Genomic DNA, 20013 nt, shown 5'->3' on the forward strand with positions numbered 1-20013 from the left:
CGTTTTGACATAAGCTAGCCTGCTGACATATTCCAATACTCTACTGATACTGCTGGTTCTCTGGCTCCTTTTCCTTTCTATTATATTTTCTCGATTGCAGCTTATTTCTTGACGTAGCTTTGAGGGGACTCTAAAACCCTTTGGCCCTTAAAATCAACTGCCACTAAAAAGCATAGAATTGACAATTAGCTTACAAACATATTTTTACCCGATCCAGTCATCCCACCAGCTGCAAAACACACAGATACTCATCACTGTGAACATTTTATCTAGAACATGCACTAATTTGGTGCATGTTCTTATTTTGGGCACCAGCTGTAGCACCATTTTATAGCAAAAGAGGTTATATTTGGGGTAGGTAAACAGAACGCACTCAGATGGCTACAGAGGGCATTGTACACTCATTGATTCAGGAGAAAGTCAACCTTTACAAGTGTGCCATGTTGTTAAACTCTTTCCTCATGTATCACCCCCAAGATTATGTGTGCCTAAATCCAGGACAGGACGCTTTTTGATTCCTTTTTCTCTGTCCCATGCAACATTCCAAATGGAACCGAGTAAAAAACTGGATTTTCTTTAAAATTAAACAAGACTAAAATAAAAATTTCATTCTTATATCTATACATTTATAGAAGGCACACAGCACAACAACAACACTCAACAAATGGTTGTCCAACCTCTGTTCAAATCCTTCCAGTGACAAAAACTCAAGTGCGTCCCACAGTGATTCTTTCTGTCTTTTATAGCTCCAATGATTAGATAATTCTTCATATATATATATATATATATATATACACACACACACACACACACATTTTTTTAACTGCTTGACACTTTTATGTTTTGTCTTCCAAAGCCACAAAAAATGGGCCCAATTCTTTCTATATATCACAGCTATTCATGTTGCTTATTTTTGTTAATATTTTTGTAAAGTCTTTATTGAATTTGTTACAATATTGTTTCTGTTCTACGTTTTGTTATTTTGGCTGCGAGGCATGTGGGATCTTAGCTCCCCGACCAGGGATCAAACCCGCACCCCCCGCATCGGAAGGCAAAGTCTTAACCACTGGACCGCCAAGGAAGTCCCTCATGCTGCTTATGAATGAAGCTCTCAGGGATACCTAAGCTTCTTTTCCTTTAGGCTAAACACCACATTTTTTTTTCAATCACACTCTAAACATCATGGCTCTGAGACCTTCATTGCACATGGATCATTGCTCAACTCTGGCAGTTGGAACAGGGCATGGTGTCCCAGCCATCCTGAAACCATCTGTGTAAATGAATCAGTTCTCTGCTCTCCTGCCAGTTACCATATTTATGGAGTAGGGACAGAGTGTGAGTGCTGTGACCAGCACTTCTCTGTGCTGCTGTGTTCTTCACAGCGTGTCCCATGTAAGTGAGGTGTTTCCAGGACAGAGCTGCTGCGGATAAGAGCAAAAGCCAGTGATACAACTCAAGTCTACTGATATATTTGAAGTGACTGGCTAAATTTTTTTAAAATACTACTCAATTTAACTTTCTCCCATGTTGGGAAAAATGTCACACACTCAAACACCATCCCTAAATAATATTTAAATAAAAATTATCTTCAAGTTAAATATTTTCATTCTTCCTCCCCCAGTGTTATTTGATAGGGGACCTTTTTCCCCTCAGTTACTACTTCACAGAAAAAAAACTGAGGAGAAAGGTTGAAGGAGTCTAAAAATATCATTCTGATAAATTCCTGGCCCATTTTCTAAATTATTTGACACTAAAGCTCTATGATCAGATAGCCATTTAAATGGCCTTTTCAGCCTGTGTACTGAAATCTTTGGCTAATGTGAAGAGTAGTAAAAGAGTCTCGTTAAGGTCCTTAAGTTAGAAGAAATAAAGATTCAGCATTTCTCTAACACTGAAGAAAAATCAGTTACACATGGGTCTAATTTTCCTTTGATAGGCACAGAGTATGATGAATCATGGGGAAGAAAAACGACATTAAGCATGCTAGGTATACTTGCTTTTCAGGAGGTGTTGCCCGGCGTTACTATATTATTTGGATGAAAACAACTTATGCATTTTAACTGAATCTATATAGTCCCATTGAAATGGATCAAGGAAGAAAATAAATGGTTCAGGTTCACAGTGTTCTCTTTATTTAATACAAAATGCTCATTCAGGTGTTCTCCATTTTATCTTTGTCTCTGCCCTAAAATTTAGGACTTCGGCACATTTATCTCCATGAAAATGTTTCAAGAGTCTGGCTCTCTACACCCACATATACAACCTCATACCCTTTCCACTATTCATAAATTCTAACAGCACCACCCAAACTGACATGACCCAGGCTTGCCCAGGAAATAATGAAAAAGTGATAACATGTGTTCCTATTCCTCTCCAACCCCCTAATACTCTATGGCTTTGACATGTTACCAAATCATAAATAAATGTAGTTGTAATATGGGCTGCTCTCACTTTAGATACCAGGTTGAAAATAAGAAATTGAAGATAATAAATACAGTGTATAAATGACATTTTTTCTAAGAAGTTTTCATGTCTTTTTATTTTGTAAGTTCCTGGACTTTCTTCCATTATAAATGGGAAGTTGAATCATTTTAGTCAGCTTAAAAATACATCTTCGTAAGTAATATCCAAATACCAAGAGGGGAGCATTGGTGGTTCAGTGGTAGAATTCTCCCCTCCCTCCCATGCCAAATGCCAAACTGAATAAATATTGTTTTCTTTCAGATCAGTATTTAAAGACAACCAGGGAAATGTGGACAGAGACTCAAGATTTTCACCACTGTATAGACAAGAAAGCAACAAGATTTCAACTGAGGACCTACTTAAACTAGTGTCAGATTATAGAAGGTAGGATGTTTTGGATACTCTTGAAATGAACATGAATCAACTACATTGCTGCTGTTGATTTGTTATCTCTGCATAAACAATACTCCATAACCAGATTCCCAAATATCCATACTCCCCCAGAAAGCAGATGCTTTGCAGATGACCTCTCATATGCCCAAATGACACCCTAAGAGTAAATTTGCCAGAATGATGTGGAAGGAGTGTGAGACATTAAACTACGTCAGTTACCTACAGCTATGTAACAAATCACCCCAAAAATGAGTGACTTAAAACAACAACATCACTTATTTTTCTCTTGAGTCCATAATTTGAGCATGGCTAAGTGAAGACAGTTTGTCTCTTCTATACATGGCATCAGCTGGAAGAGGTCCAGTAGAGCCAGAGGATCCATTTTTGGGATAGCGCATTTGATGACTGGCAAGTTGGTGCTGGCTGTTAGCTGGAAGCTCAACTGGAGCTGTGGGTTGGAGACCTTGGTTCTTCTCTGCATGAGATGCTATGGCTTGGGTTCTAAGAGTAAGTGCCCCATGGGACAGACAGAAAATGTTCACTGCCAGTTTCTTAAGATAGGAAACTGTCACAGTGCCATTTCTGCTATAACATACTGTCAAACTGTCACAGATCCCAGATTCAAATGAAGGGTATATAGACACCTCTAAATGGGAGGAGTGTTAGGGGATTTTAGAATATGTATGAAACACCACAGAGCAATTAATTGCTGTGAATACAATAATTCATAATAGTTCTGTCATTCAAATGCTTTTGGAAGAGACAATGGAAGTTAGAGCTAAAAGAAGAAAAAACATAAAAGTCACAACATTTTTAAAATGAGTCATCATATATTCAGCATCTGATGATGGTAAGATCTTTCATGACAAGTGGCTTATCTTAAACAGTTAGTCCCCTGACACAGTCAGGATTCTTGTTCCCTTTGCCCTTTTCCCAAATATTAACTCTCTGCCTCTCCCATCTAAGAATCAACAATTCCTTATCAATTAAGTTTGTTTATCCAAAACAAAAATTATTTATTACTATGAAACAAGCATGATTAATATTTTCTGTATCTTCAATAGAGGATATATTTCTATTTAACTAGAAGGGAAGTTTGCCCAGTGTTTTTTTTGTTCTGGAAAAAAATAAACCATAGGAAGCAAAATAAAAGTGGAATTGAACCAATATTATTTTTTTGTGATTCTACAGGACCACTCCTTACATGGGGAGACCTTCCTTCCCCTTATCAAACATCATGGTCAAAACCCCTATATCCACTAAGTGGAAATTAAGAATGATTTTCCTCTTTACTTTTTTCCAAATTTACTAAAGCCTGAAAAGTTGTAACACTGAGCAGAAGGGAATAGGCAAAACAGGAGAAGACCATACTGTCACAAAACCCATGTTATTGGTGTTTAGCCAAGAAAGTTATCACTATGGCATTTAGAGGGCGTCTAGAATACCCAATGCCATACTGGTGAGACATTAAATTATTTCATGGATGCCTCACACGTAATGACATTTATTCTCAGTAGTGTGCTGATAAATGTCTACCGCTGACCCCCTAGGAGGAAAAACACTGATTTGTATTGATGGCAAATTTCTCTGGTGTAAATTATCCTACCATTGCTGATTTCAAGCTACCAGTGGGGTTTTGCCAATAATGGAGCTGGAAAGAAATGTGCACACCATCATATAACATTTCCACCACACAGATAGATGTAAATAACCTCAAGAGCATGGATCCTCTCACCATGTAGTAAAACAATTACTAAGTGACGAATTTTCAGTACTTTTTACCTTGGTATTTAATGTAATTTGTTTAATATAATTTCATTTTTTAATAATGACTGTGTTTTACAGATGGCAGGCAAAATAACTGAAAATATAACAATTAGCTCTCACAGGCTGGGAAGAGCTGCTTCTCGAAGTAGATTTCCTGAGAGGGGTGACACTTGAAACTGTTCTTAGCAACTTTCACCTTACTATAAAAGAAGATAGGGGAGAAGGTTTTAGTAAAGAGGGAGGAAAAGAAAGTCAAGGATTCATGAATTAGAGTGACTGTGGGCACAAGGATAGGTGGTGAGGAAGGGTCTACATACACTTACGAGGGATCAGGGAAACGGCCCTTGTCCTCCTGGATTGTTGGTGAAGAGGGAAAAAGCAAACTGTCCACTTAGCAGTTGTGGCAAAGACCATCCTTGCTCTCAAAACTTCTTAAAATTCCTCATGAAAGTGAATTATTTAAATCGGTTCAAATACTAGTACTTTTTGTTAACAAAATTAAATATTTACCATTTACCAAAACTAACGATTTACATTGCACTCGTTTGGCCATATAAATGTTATCTGAAGTGGTGCAAATAAATTTAAAACATTCTTCAGAATATCTGTAACTTGACCCCTCCCTGATTTTTAATTTTTATTTGTAAAATCACATAAAAAAAAAAAAAAAAAATCACATAAATTTTAGTTTTCAAAATAAATCTAACTAAATGAAATTATTCACAAGATTGTTTAGGGTCCCACTGTTTATCCTTATCAAAGTTCAGAACTACCATTGTCTGGTTTTTTTCCTTGACAACTAGAATAATTCACTGTGTGTGTGTGCGTGTGTGTGTGTGTGTGTGTTTCTATGCTGGTATACTTTCACAGAGCTGACAGAATAAGCAAAACGCAGACCATTCCTGGAAGCCTGGATATCGCTGTTGACAACATTCCTTTGGAGCATCCAAGTATGATGATGATGTCATGGCTTGCTTGTAGAGTTTTGAATGTTTAGTGGCTTTTTGGTTGGTTGGTTGGTTGGTTGGATAGTTGGTTCGTTACAAAGGTTTGTTTGGGGATTTTTTTTCTCAAGGTTTAGGATAACTGTAATTCCTTATCCTATAGAAATTTGGGATGTCTTATTTCTCCATTAAGACAGACTGTAAGTGTTGTAGGACAGGAACTATATTCAGGGTGACCTAATATTCATCTGGTATACACCATGCACCAAGCAGGGTGTTAAATTGTATCATTTAATCCTCAGAACCCTGAAGGGTTGCAAATGAGGAAGTCCAGTTCAGATAAATTGATAAACCAATAAGCCCTAATGAACAATGCCACACTGAGCTGTCAAAGGGCTACTCTGAACACTGTGCATTGCCACCCAAGTGGCCATGCAGTAATTATAGCCGGAAAGTTTTTAGACTCTGTTATTACACAGAGAGCATATATCTTTTCCAGAATATGGTCAAAAGTTCTATTTATTTTAGTGAAAATTTAAATTTCAGAAGCAGTTTTATTAACTTATAAATAAGATTTTTCAGAATTTATTTATTAAGTGGTGAGATTAGTTTATTTGATTTTATTTTTCTTCGAATTACACCTTTTAGTGACTTTCTCAGTGATGCAAAGAATGAATAAAGGCATTCTAAAAAGAACTACAAACAGGGAGAGGATTATTACCACAGGATATTTGAATTACCATTAGCACTATTAAGTTTTCCATTCTTATGACTTTTCCACAAATCACTTTAATATGAAATAAAATGAGCATTCTAACTTAAATCATGGCTCCAAATCACTTTTGTATTGATTGGTGTGAAAAACCAGATGACAAAGTAAGCCATTTCCTCTACCTGATTTGTGGAAGGTTACTCTTATTACCTAGGGAAAAGAAAAATAACAAAAGAGAAAGCTAAAATATTCTCTTTGAATATCCTATGATATTCTCTGATATCATAGGATATCAGAGAAATTTGAACATATAATAAAAATATTCTAATTGATTTTTGAAGAAAAAAACAAAAAGCCTGTAATCTGATTCCCAAGCATATAGCTAAAGATATAGCTAAGCATGTAGCTAACCATGTTGCTTGTTTGAACACAGGAAGATTCCAAATGGGGTAAAGGAAGGTAGAAGGCCTTGCTGTCTTTCAGTGCCACAACTTCAGCCTCCAAACTGCTTAGTGTCAAGTTTTGATTTGTAAATTCCTAATGGTCTTTTCCCCCCTTAGGCTGTTTTTACAAGGTTAGATTTTAAAAGATTGTGAAAACTGAAGAGAAAAATAAAATTGTAACTATTAATGCAGAGGGGGATTAGGGCCTATGTTGTAAAATCGTTCCATAGGGAAAATTACTGTTAAGCCAAGTGGTACTATCAGTAATAAACCCATTGGACAGAGTTTTGTTCCATCATAGATCAATATTTATAGTATGATGGCTAAAGTCAGTGAGCTCGTCTTTATCTTAGCATACCTGGTTAGTATGCTCAGAGGATCTCTAGCTAAAATTTACATTTTATATGAAGCTTAATACAAAAAGAAAATAGTTATAAATCCAAAAGATTTACCAGTTTTTTGAGATATCAGTTTTAATGTTAAATATATCACTGAGTATCTATCATGCTTACCTCCTACAAAGTTTTCAGGCCAGCATAATTTAACATAAATTAGTATATAAGCATACAGTTTCTATTTTGAGTAGATTCATTTTAAAATAGGTTAAGTATTGTTCACTTACAATTATATCAAGTGACAAACTTTTCTTTTCTGATTTTTAAAGACTGTGTAACATCGTCCTTTATCCCTGTCAAGCCTTTCAATGTGACGGCTCAACCAGAGCCCACAGTGGAAGTGGAAGAATTCGTTTATGACTCAACAAAGTATTGCCGTCCTTACAGAGTATACAAAAATCAAATTTACATTTACCCCAAGCACCTCAAGTATGATAGCCAGAAATGTTTCAACAAGGTATGATATGTTTCTGAGATATCATCCTCTCTCTCCACCCTATTTAGACCATATTAAGACAGTTTCTTGAAAGTTCAAATACAAATTACTATAGACTAACACTTTAGAATAGAAAACGATTTGAAGAAAATGTTTAATGAGAGACAGTGATGACTTTCACCTTAAAAGTGTTTGAGGATGCACGTTTTATAACATATGAATAAAACTTTCTGAAATCAGCCCTAAATAATTTTGTTCCAAACTTTATTTTTGGTTTATTAAGAGACTCTGAAAATAGCCTACCTGCACTCTTTCAATATGAGTCTTTTCTGCCCCTTTAAATAATCTCTCCAAATCTTTCTGCTATTTCTGAGTGGTATGAGTAATGTCACAAGAGAATTTTGGCTATTCTACATTTTTCAGATTTAATTAGAAGCTACTTATTTTAGGCACTTGGATTGTTTTCTGATGTTATCTAACAGGAAATTACAATGTCCATTTTCCCTCTCTGTAATTTCAGGCACGAAATATAACTGTGTGCATTGAATTCAAAAATTCCGATGAAGAAGATGCCAAGCCCGTGAAGGTGAGCCAAGCCCATGAGGGAATACAGCACATAGGGGCAGGCAGGTACCCTGGTTCTCCCCACCACCGAGGGGCTTTTTAGTTTAGTGTGCTGGAAAGAGGAGCAATTCAGTCCATTTGATTTAGATTTCCTAACATGTACCTGATGGAGCAGCTACCATTAACTAGATCTATTAGAAATGCCAGTCTCATGGCTCTGCTTAGCTTTTCATGATTTGGAAAAAAGGAAGCCGTTCTAGTGTGAAATCAAGGCAACGATTCCCCTCTGGAAGACTTTGCATTTTCAAAGATTAGCCCGCATCTCATGAATTTAGCATGCTTGATTTCAAATGCAGCATCCCAGCTGGGCTTCATGTGGCCTCTGCAGAAGGGCTGCTGCCTACTGGCCTGATGGCTAATGCAGGGGGCCCATGGGGCGCTCACATTTATGGAAGGTGCGTGTGGCCACCTGCCCGAAGACCTCAGAAATGGCTCTGGGAAGCTGGTCCCTGCTGTTGATCACGCGACTTAATAAGATCAATAAAACTATGAGTTTTGTAGGAAGTGGCTGTTTGATCCTATAAAACTGCAACTGGATGGCATTTTTCAGAGTTTGTATTTGATATATACTGTTTTTATTTTAGGGACTTCAAACAACATAAAGAAACTTATTAGAATAGAGAGGAAAATTATTTTCAGTGGGCCTGTGGCCAGATCTTCCCAGTTTTGGTGAATCAGAGGAAGGAGATACAGTAAAGGACAAAACTAATTTCTAACTAATCCCCACAATTATCTGAGGTCATCTCTTAAAGCACTCTGTCAGGTACCAATTGTTTTCTCTGTGCTCAGAAGTGTTGTAGCATTATTTAGAAGAACAGTAATCAATCTGAGTGATTGAATGAATCATGCACAATAGAGAGAAAGAGTTCTTTAAAATTGTCCTGAGGCACTCTCAGCATCCCCAGGTTCCAAGTTCCACAATAGCATTAGCAGCAGGAGAGAAAAAATAAAATGAAATGCAATTGTCAAACAAACAAAGGCAATGACCAGACGGCAAACACACCAGGCCTGCTAGAGAATCGCTTATGGGGAAAAATCTAAAAAAGAGGAGTACTCGCAGGTACATGTGACCTCGGTTCCATTGCATTCTAAAGCATTACTCAAGAGATACAGCTGACTTCAGTAGAGGGGCATTACTCAAGAGATACAGCTGACTTCAGTAGAGGGACTCTGAGCCTTGGGCTAAAGCGGCTTTTATGACAAGGAAGTGCCATATCCCATCCCCTGGCCTGATTAGGGGCTGGGACGGAAGAATAACACAATACAGTGGAACCTGGAACCAGCCCTACGCTTCCAGCTCTCATTCTTGGTTGGGGACTGGCACGTCAGGAGCTGGGGTCAAACCAAGCCTTGTATCACTAAGGACTGATCGCCTTAAACTCTAGACCAGAGCTGGGTACCGTGGGCCGCAGGAATCAGAATTGAACAAAGTACCTCTTATCTTCTAGTAATCAAAAGTTAGGTAGTAGTTAATTGATTCAGGTATTCAGTATTGATATAGTATCTACATAATGAATTAAAGCCTTCAAATTTTTTTCAACAGTGCCCTGTTGTATAATAAATACAGGACAGCAGATCAAAGAAGTTGAAGGTTAATTAGATGTCAGCTAAGCCTGGCAAGTTACCACAAAATGCATCTTTGTCCCAGAATGGGTAACTGAAGAGTTGTGGGCTTTTTGTGCTCAGGGTTAATTTCAGACACTCATAATTATTCAACTCATAACTTTTTAAACAGTGTATTTACGGAAAACCTGGAGGGCCCCTCTTCACCTCAGCCACCTACACTGCAGTTCTGCATCATTCCCAGAACCCAGATTTCTCCGACGAGGTAAGCCAAGCCCCCACTGCCCCCAGCAGCTCCTTAAAAGATGGGTGAGTGGGTACGATAATACATGATGACAAACACTCTCTCTAGACTACTCCTCAGACTAAGGACATACCTTAGCAGGTGTTTACATAACCCAGTTTTAAAAACCACGTTAATTGACAGTTGCTCCAGGACTATGCTGCAAATTCATGTATTTCAGCACAAGATTTTAAAAATGTGATGTTTTTATTATATCATTTCTTTCAAATTAGACTAATTTTTTTCTTTTATTTTTCATTGATTAAGGTAACAAACATCATGTTAGATAGTTTTTACCAATCAATAGCGGCATTTCATATCCTAAGGGAAAAAACAAAAAGGGCTAGAGTATGAACCAACATTATTGCTTATAACCCTCATGAACTTGAAGGAGCTTGGACTGCCTCACCTCAAGACCTGCCCTGCCAACTCTCAAGACTCTCTTATTATGTGCCAGGAAGCACGCTATACTCTAAATATACACTATCTCACTTGATCCACATGGCTTTCTCCAGAGAAACAGAGCCAATAGGAAGATGATAGATAGAGAGATACATAGGTAGATAGATAGATAGATAGATAGACAGATAGATAGATAGACAGACAGATAGGTACAATTCAATATAAGGTATCAGCTCACATCATTAAGGAGGCTGAAAAGTCCCACAATCTACCGTCTTCACCCAGGAAAACCATTGGTGTAGTTCAAAGGCCTGAGAACCAGAGTGTCTATTGTAGAGTCCAGTCGAGGTCTGAAGGCCCGAGAACCAATAGTGCCAAGAACTGGAGAAGATCGGTGTTCTAGGTCAAGCAGTCAGGCAGAGAGGAAATTCAACCTTACTCTGCCTTCTTCTATTCTGGACCTCAGTGGACGAGGTGTGCCCACCCACATGGGGAGGGCCATCTACTTTGCTCAGTCCACCAATTCAAATACTGGTCTCTTCCAGAAACGCCCTCACAGACACACTGAGAAATCATGTTTAGCCAGCTCTCTGGGCATCCCGTGGCCCAGTCAAGTTGACACATAAAATTAACCCTCACACCTTCCTAATTTATGGATAAGGAAGCCGGCGATCAGAGAAGCAACTTTGACAAGGGCACATAACTATGAACTCACAGTCAAAATTTAAGCCAGCCCATGTGACTCCAGAGCCTGAAGCTTCACTGCTCTGCTATAACCCATATAAAAAAAAAAACTTATTGGATTAGTAGTAAATGACTATACATAAGACAGCTTGTATTATAAACAGCTTTAGATAAACAAGTTTCAGTGATTAAATTTAATTTCTAACTGGGAAGCTAAGGTCTGAACTAATGCAACCTGCCAATGTGATTTCTGGGATTTAAAATATCACATATTTTGTATTAGTTTCCTATTGCTACTTTAACAAATTATCACAGTTTCGTGGATTAAATAACCCACATTGATTACCTTATGATTCGGTGGGTCAGAACTCTGAAATGGGTCCCACAGGGCTGAAATCAGGTGTCAGCAGGCCTCCATTCCTTCTGGAGGTTCTGGGACGAATCCTTGCCTTGCCTTTTCCAGTTTCTGGAGACTGCCCATACTCCTTGGCTTGTGACCCCTTCCAGCAATGTCATTACTCTGACCTCTGTTTCTCTCCTCACATTTCTTATGACCCTGACTCTCCTGCCTCCCTCTGATAAGGACCTTTGCTATTACATTGGGCCCACTGGGCTAATCCAGTTTAATCTCCCCATCTCAAGACCCTTAATTTAATCACAGCTGCAAAATCCCTTTTACTGTGTAAGGAGACATATTCATATATTCTGAGGATTAGGACTTGGGGGACATCCTGGAGGGCCATTATTCTACCTATCACACCTTGTTATACATCAACCATTTATAAACTTCTTAAAAGAACACCAATGAAACCACAGACCTCACTAACCTCATCTCCTTCCTCCACATCCATTTAATGCTCTTAAATTTTTTCCCTATAAATTCAGGACAGAGGTAAAAAAAAATAATAATAATAAGGGAAAGAGCTATTACTACATTACAGAATATTTACTACATTGGTTGACCTCTTGACAAAGCCCATCTGAAAGGTGCAACCTCTGTCGACATATAAGATTTAATGAAAAAAAAAAAAAGTTCTTACGGTTAAGTCTGGCTTTTAATCTCTCTCATGCTCATGTGCTTCCCGGAATCCTTGTAAAAGCCATGAGCTTTTCCACAAGAGAACATGTATATAATGAACTGCCTGGTGAACTCTGCAGTGCAGATTCAAAACCATTTTCTTCTTTTTTATTGCAAAAGATGATTGCATTAATTATAAACATGAATATAAATTCTTCTAAGGCACTGCTAAAATATAATGTGAGTATTTGCAGTATTTGTTACCAAGGAGTGTTAGCATTAATATGTAGTTTACTGGAATTCTTGAACACTTGTTTCAATCCCATGTATTCCAACTAAAAAAAGAAAATTTCATTCTACTGCATTGTTAGTTTTTGTATGTTTTGAACTGTATATTGGCTTTTGTTACCAGGTTAGCATGCTGGTGTGTAATGAATATATCTAAGCTGTAAAACATTCTAATTCAGGAGTTCTCAAACCTTACCAGGCACAGAATCACCTGGAAGACTTGTTAAAACACAGATTACTGGAACCCACCCAGATTTTTGGATACCATGTCTGGGATGGGGCCTGAGAAATTGCATTTCTAAACAACTTTCTCAGAGATGCTGATACCGCTGTTCCAGGGATGACACTGAAAATCTGTGTAATAAATTCTCTCCTGAACAATGTGAAAATAAAGTAACTATATAGAGAGATGCACAGAGAGTCTCATAAAAACTAGTAGATAATTTGTTTGGCTCTGTATCACCTTATTGCTTGATTTGACTGTTCAAGAAATTACCTAGTTGCTAATATTGAACTGAATGTCACTTACCTGCATGGGATCCTGGGATTCCAGTGTGACATGTGTTTTTGTCCTGGAAGATCCTATTAATTACTGACTAGTCCATCCTCCTAGTGACTCAAAGCCCCCTAACATCTTTCGCCTTGGTTGCTACCTCTGTATCATCCTACTTTGCAAGGCCGTGGAGGGAATTAAATGACAACCTATGTGACAGGGGTTTGGAAACTGAAAAGCACTATCACATGTAGAGGGTTCCAAAGCCTTTCTTTCCAGGAACATGGAGGATGCTCCTCATTAAGTATATTTTTCATCTATATCAATTTTATGTTTTATGTTTTTTTCAGAGGTGTTATTTACAGAGGAGAACATGACCTCTTTACAAAATGGCTCATTACTTAGTTACCACAATGTAATTTTTTACACAGTACATACCACATATCTTTTTGTGGTTTTTATAACGGATAGATTCCATGCTCCATTTACATCATTTGCAACTACCATGTTTCTCAACAATGTGCCTGTGGATCATCTGGGGATCTTGCTAAATGCAGATTCTGATTCTGTATGTCTGGGGTAGTGCCTGAGAGTCTGCATCTCTAATCAGCTCCCAAGTGATGCTTATACAACTGGTCCATGCACACACTCTGGGAGGCAAGGACCTACTATTCACTCAACTCATGTCCCTTGATGATAGGTCCTTAATCTGTGCCTTATTTACTTTCTACTGTCATGTCTGTGTGCGTGTGTGTAATTCATGGTGGTATAAATTATCTAATGAGAAGCACTAGGTATTCTAAGTTATCACCACAATAAAGAAGTAAAAATAACATCTTAACACATTACTGCTAGCGGGATGGATATTTATTGAGAGTTAAATCGTACTTCTAGTGCTGACTATTAAATTGTGGACCTAGATTTCAGTGAAAGACCTTTAAAAAGGCTAACATGCCTATGCTTTGTCTTGTCCTGACACTGGGAAAATGATTTCAATCTTAGTCCAGCTATTATCTCTTTCATTGCAGGTGAAAATTGAGCTACCAACACAACTTCATGAGAAACATCATATTTTTTTTTCTTTTTATCATGTCACTTGTGACATAAATGCAAAAGCTAATGCCAAAAAGAAGGAGGCTCTGGAAACACCAGGTATTGACAAGAAGCAATCTGAGATAGCTGTGCATGTTATCTCTGGAACTTAAATTGGAGAGTATTTGAAAAGCTCTGATTTATTGAGTTTTTTAAAGTGAAGTTTTGTATTCATAAATGATAAATAGCTTTATTTTTACTCCTCTCCATGAAGGTTTGTACTGAAAAGTTTTCCCTTTGTTGTTCCTTTGCACAGTTGGATATGCTTGGCTTCCTCTCATGAGAGATGATCAGATAGCTTCTCAAGAGTACAATATCGCAGTAGCAACAAGCCTGCCTCCGAATTATTTAAGCTTTCAAGATTCTGCAAGTGGAAAGGTATTGAGTGATGTATAACTTAAGAGAAAAAATACACGGGCTAAATGGCATGAGGTTATCTTCTTTCTGTTGTTTAAATTAACCCAACCTTGGTGTATGCATCCACTGTAATAAGGAATCAGGTGTACCTATGATATGTCAAATATCTTGTTTAGTTTGTGGCCAGTAGAAATGATCTGTTCAAAATGATCCCCTGGTATCACATTGGTTTCATTTACCAATATTACCAAATGTATTTGCATCTCTTATTTTCCATCTCTATAGGACTGTGAGGTTAATGGATCAGGATGACAAATTAATGTAAACTAAATAACCTGTTTATTTCCTCTCTTTCAAATTGCCACAGTGACAGTAACAAACTCTTTTTTGCAGCATGGTGGGAGTGACATTAAATGGGTCGATGGTGGCAAACCACTTTTCAGAGTATCAACATTTGTTGTATCAACAGTGAATACTCAGGTGAGCGTGTTGTCCTGAAATATCAAAATCTTCTCTAACACGTAGAATCATAAACCTAGATTTACAGGAGGAGACTCACCATTCCACAAGGTGTCAGAAGAGCAGGTGATCAAAAAAGAAGAATGTTTGTGACAAAACTGTATCCCTCTTCCAGAAGAGATGGAATGCCCTAACCCATAAAAGCTCAGGCACTATCAAACTGCAAACCAAAATTCCAGTAGTGTATTTATCAAGAGGACACTTTCCTTGGAAGATGGTTTGCTTCCCATGACAACCCCCAAGTGTTAAAAATATGAAACGTTTAAAATAAAGACTTTGGACCTTTACCTTAAAACTCAGTCTAATTCACAATCCCTACCCAAGGCTCCTCTCATGGAAAGGCCAGTAGGTTGGCAGAACTGTATTTGAGAGTCACCTCGGCCAATTTCTTGCCCAGCGACCCTGGACAAGTCATCTCACCCCTGCAGTCCTGTGTCCTCAGCAGGAAAATGATAACAATAAAAAATCTCAACCTAAGGTGGTAGTGAGGCTCAAAATGAGAAACTGCACGTGAAAATATCTCATGAACTGCAAAACGCTGTACAAATGTAGTTAGTATCACTGTCAAATTACCGCAAACTCACCCCTTCCATTGCAAGGCAGCTTGCTTTACCACACTGTGAGGACTTTTGTAGTACTAATTATAAGCAAACTATTACAAGTACACAGACTATGTATTGCTTCTTTCTTAAATTCAATGTGTACCTGGGTTTTTTTTGTGTGTGGCTTTTTGTTTGATTTTTTGCTTCATGCTGCTTTATCCCTAGCACATATTTGGTTACTAAGAAAAATGAAATAATCCAGGTACCACCATATATTGGATCAAAATGTCTTTCCGTAATTGCTGGTGCCTCAAGCCAAATTTAGTCTTCTTCCCAAGTCCTATGCCCATGATTCCTTAAACCCATCTTTTCTCTGATGCCATCAGCCCCGGTCAAGTCCCACAAAATGGTCATTCTCCACCAAATCCTGCTTTTATATCTCTCAGAATGCCCCGAGTTTCTCTTTCCCACACCTCCAGCTGCTTTTCTCCAAACTACCCAGGTCTCTCTGTGACTCACCACTACTCTCCTTTCTGCACATCAGCTTCCACCGCCCATGCACTCGTCACCCTGGGGGACACCTTCTTCCTTCCTCCACAGCGGTATTTACCTCAATTTTCAAACACGCCAGACCCTATCCTGCACTGTGCCCTCTGTCTGCTTCATACCTCCAAGATCCAGGGATTTTGTGACACTCAGCCTTTCGTCAGCCAGGAGGGCGATCTCTCCCTCTCTGCCTACCCTCCCCTGATTGGTCTGGGCAGCTCCTACCCAACCTTCAGATCTTGGCTCAAATGTCATTTCCTCAAAGAAGCCTTCCCTGTCCCCTAACCCCTCAGATATGCTGTATCATCTTGTCATACACCCATACAGCACCCTGCTTTCCTTTGAAGCACTTGTCTAATTATGAGTAAATAGGTATGTGTGAAAATCATGGCATGGTACCTGATTCCCGGGCATAATGGAAGGACCACAGAGGGGCTTTTCCTTGCCCCTGGCTCTGTCCTCTGTGCCTGACAAGGACCTGACACATAGTCAGCTTTCAATAAATAACTGTTGAATAAATGAAGTGAAACTGAAAATATTACACACACATGCACACGTGCGCGCACACATGCACGCACACACACACACACAAATGCCCCGACTTGAGGGGAACCCCAACCACAGATGCCCTCTAGAACTGACAAAGGCCGGAGAAACCCCCAGAGAGTGCACCTACACTAAAAGTCTGTATTCCACTTCCTGACTTCATAACTTTGACCCTCAACACAGAACTTAGACATTTCCAAGGTGACACCCTTTCAGGAAAGAGCATTAAAGGGCAGATTAGTTTGCTTAGGCTGCTGTAACACAATACCAGACTGGGTGGCTTAAACAACAGAAATGTATTTTCTCACAGGTCTAGAGGCTGGAAGTCTGAGATCAAGGTGTCAGCAGATTTGGCTTCTTCCAAGGCCTCTTTCCTTGGCTTTCCTCTGTTTGTGCACATCCAAGTTTACTCTTTCATGAGGACATCAGTCATATTGGACTAGGGCCACCCTAACTAATTACCTCTTTAAAGACCTTATCTTCAAATATCATTACATCTGGAGGTACTGGGAATTAGGACTTCAACATATGGGTCTGGGGAGTCAAGTTTTATCTCATGATGTCAGGTGGACTTCATAATTTTTTTATTAACTCTGACATTTTAAGTCTGAAAATATCCCTATGCATATTAAACTGTACCCATTCTCATGTGTGTTAAAGAATATGTAAGAAAAATTGGTAGAAGTCTGTGGAAGGAAGATGACAGAAGACAATTTAAAAAGAAAGAAAGGAAAGAACAGAGACAAGGGAAGTAATTCTCTAGCCATTATCATGTGGCCCGGAAAGAAAACAAATCTCTGAGAGTGAAATAGGAGAGGGGGGACTTTGTAGTTCAGGTCAAGCCCTCTGTGTGCTGGAATGCCTGTGAAAATGAGAGGTCTGTCATTATGCCTCCTGGACAAAGCACCTCACATCAAGGCATCTTGTCCTACAGAAGAGCTCACCTCCCATCACCATGATTGTTCCACAGCTTACGTGTCATCAAAAATCAAGACTTTCTTTTGCTCTTTCAGGATCCACATGTGAACGCATTTTTCCGACAATGCCAAAAAAGGGAGAAAGATATGTCTCAGTCACCTACCTCTAATTTCGTCCGTTCTTGTAAGGTAATATGACATGCAAATAGCTGCAATAGTCTCCAGGGTAGAAATGGGCAAAACAGACCTTTACATTTTGCACTGAGCAGCAAACTAAGGGGTAATTATTATCGAAGATTTTTAAACACCTTATCAATTCAGAGACTAAATGATTTTATTTCACAATCCCTAAAAGATGTCTGTGTGTTCATTAAAAAATAAGCAAAGATCAGTTTCTCCAAAATAAAAATGATTGAAAATCAGAATCAATTGACTCTAAATTAGTTAATTACATGTAGAGTCCTTGCAACATTACCCCCACACCTGTATGTCATGCTAAATGCCATGAAAAATAAAGTCAAACAAAAGTGAGCTACAGTAGACATATTCAAGTTCTGAAGAACGTCAGTAAAAGAATGTGCTTTAAATTTAATCAATGGCCTTTTTTTTTTTTGTCCTGCCAATTTAACAGAACTTATTGAATGTGGAAAAGATTCATGCAATCATGAGTTTTCTGCCTGTAATCTTGAATCAGCTCTTCAGGGTTCTGGTGCAGAATGAAGAAGATGAAATAAGCACAACTGTGACCAGGTATCCATAGGGGAAGAGCCTTAGGGGAAGAGGTTTTATAAGCTGTGGTTACACACAACTTTGATTATAACCGAATGGCCACCTGATTGTGTATGCTTGCATTTCTTTTGAATACGTATCTCAAAGTTAAGTATGTCTCACTCTTGAGTTCTTACCTTCTAATCATCTATTACTATCATTCAAGTAAAGTTTTAGACCTCTTTTTTAACTTTGTGCTTTTAATTAAACATTTTATTTTAAGATAGAGGCACATGCAGTTGTAAGAAATAATGCAGAGAGAGTCCATGTCCTCTTTAGATGTTCCCAATGGTGGCAGTGTGCAAAACTATAGGACAATATCACTCCAAGAATATTAACATTGATAGAATCAGGAGACAGAACATTCCCATCCCCACAAGGATCCCTCATGTTGCCCTTTTATTGACACACCTACTTCTTTCTCATCTCAAACCCCACTCCTTACCCCGGGCAACTACTAATCAGTTCTCCATCTCTAAAATTTTGTTACTTTAAGAATTTTATATATATTATATTGAAATTTTATATACAGTATGAATATATAAAATTTTATATATAATATGTTAAAATGTACTCTATGCACCACATATTTATATAATAAATTGATGAGTTTATTATATATTCTATTTTCAATTCATATATAAACTATATATTATATATATATATATATATGGATATGGAATTATATAGTGTCACAGTATGTAACCTTTGGGGATTGGCTTTTTTCACTCAGCATAATTCTCTGGAGATTCATCCTGGTTTTTGCATCAATCAATCAATAGTTCTCTTCTTTTTATTTCTGAGTAGTATTCCACATCAAAAAATGTTTTAAAATTCACCTGTTGAAGGCTAGCTGGGTTGTTTCCAGTTTTGGGTACATTTGGGGTGAACATAAGTTTTCATTTCTTTGAAATGAGTGATTGTTGGGTCATATGGTAGTTGTATATGTTGGTTTTAAGAACATGCCAAATCTCTTGCATTCCTATACACTGATGATGAAAAATCTGAAAGAGAAATTAAGGAAACACTCCCATTTACCATTGCAACAAAAAGAATAAAATACCTAGGAATAAACCTACCTAAGGAGACAAAAGACCTGTATACAGAAAACTATAAGACACTGATGAAAGAAATTAAAGAGGATACAAACAGATGGAGAGATATACCATGTTCTTGGATTGGAAGAATCAACATTGTGAAAATGACTATATTACCCAAAGCAATCTACAGACTCAATGCAATCCCTATCAAACTACCACTGTCATTTTTCACAGAACTAGAACAAAAAATTTCACAATTTGTATGGAAACACAAAAGACCCCGAATAGCCAAAGCAATCTTGAGAAAGAAAAATGGAGCTGGAGGACTCAGGCCCCCCGACTTCTGACTGTACTACAAAGCTACAGTCATCAAGACAGTATGGTACTGGCACAAAAACAGAAATATAGATGAATGCAACAGGATAGAAAGCCCAGAGACAAATGCATGCACATAGGGTCACCTTATCTTTGATAAAGGAGGCAAGAATATACACTGGAGAAAACACAGCCTCTTCAATAAGTGGTGCTGGGAAAACTGGACAGCTACATGTAAAAGAATGAAATTAGAACACTCCCTAACAGCACACACAAAAATAAACTCAAAATGGATTAAAGACCTAAATGTAAGGCCAGACACTATCAAACTCTCAGAGGAAAACATAGGCAGAACACTCTATGACATAAATCACAACAAGATCCTTTTTGACCCACCTCTTAGAGAAATGGAAATAAAAAGAAAAATAAAGAAATAAGACTTAATGAAACTTCAAAGCTTTTT

The 20013-nt window shown here is 38.0% G+C and overlaps 1 protein-coding gene across 6 annotated transcripts in view; it reads left to right on the plus strand.

Moving 5' to 3' along the window:
* DOCK10 (dedicator of cytokinesis 10) overlaps window positions 1-20013 on the plus strand; it is a 292002-nt gene that overhangs the window by 205175 nt on the left and 66814 nt on the right. For all 6 annotated transcript variants that reach the window (XM_082631248.1, XM_082631252.1, XM_082631249.1 and 3 more), the window contains 10 exons: window positions 2725-2847; window positions 5494-5573; window positions 7387-7574; window positions 8074-8139; window positions 9913-10005; window positions 13937-14060; window positions 14257-14378; window positions 14751-14837; window positions 17524-17616; window positions 18059-18177. In XM_082631248.1, the coding sequence (XP_082487374.1) occupies window positions 2725-2847; window positions 5494-5573; window positions 7387-7574; window positions 8074-8139; window positions 9913-10005; window positions 13937-14060; window positions 14257-14378; window positions 14751-14837; window positions 17524-17616; window positions 18059-18177 (1095 nt within the window). The remainder of the gene's footprint in view (window positions 1-2724; window positions 2848-5493; window positions 5574-7386; window positions 7575-8073; window positions 8140-9912; window positions 10006-13936; window positions 14061-14256; window positions 14379-14750; window positions 14838-17523; window positions 17617-18058; window positions 18178-20013) is intronic.

Source organism: Mesoplodon mirus (genome assembly GCF_964341445.2).
Source record: "Mesoplodon mirus genome assembly, chromosome: 8".
NCBI lineage: Eukaryota > Metazoa > Chordata > Mammalia > Artiodactyla > Ziphiidae > Mesoplodon > Mesoplodon mirus.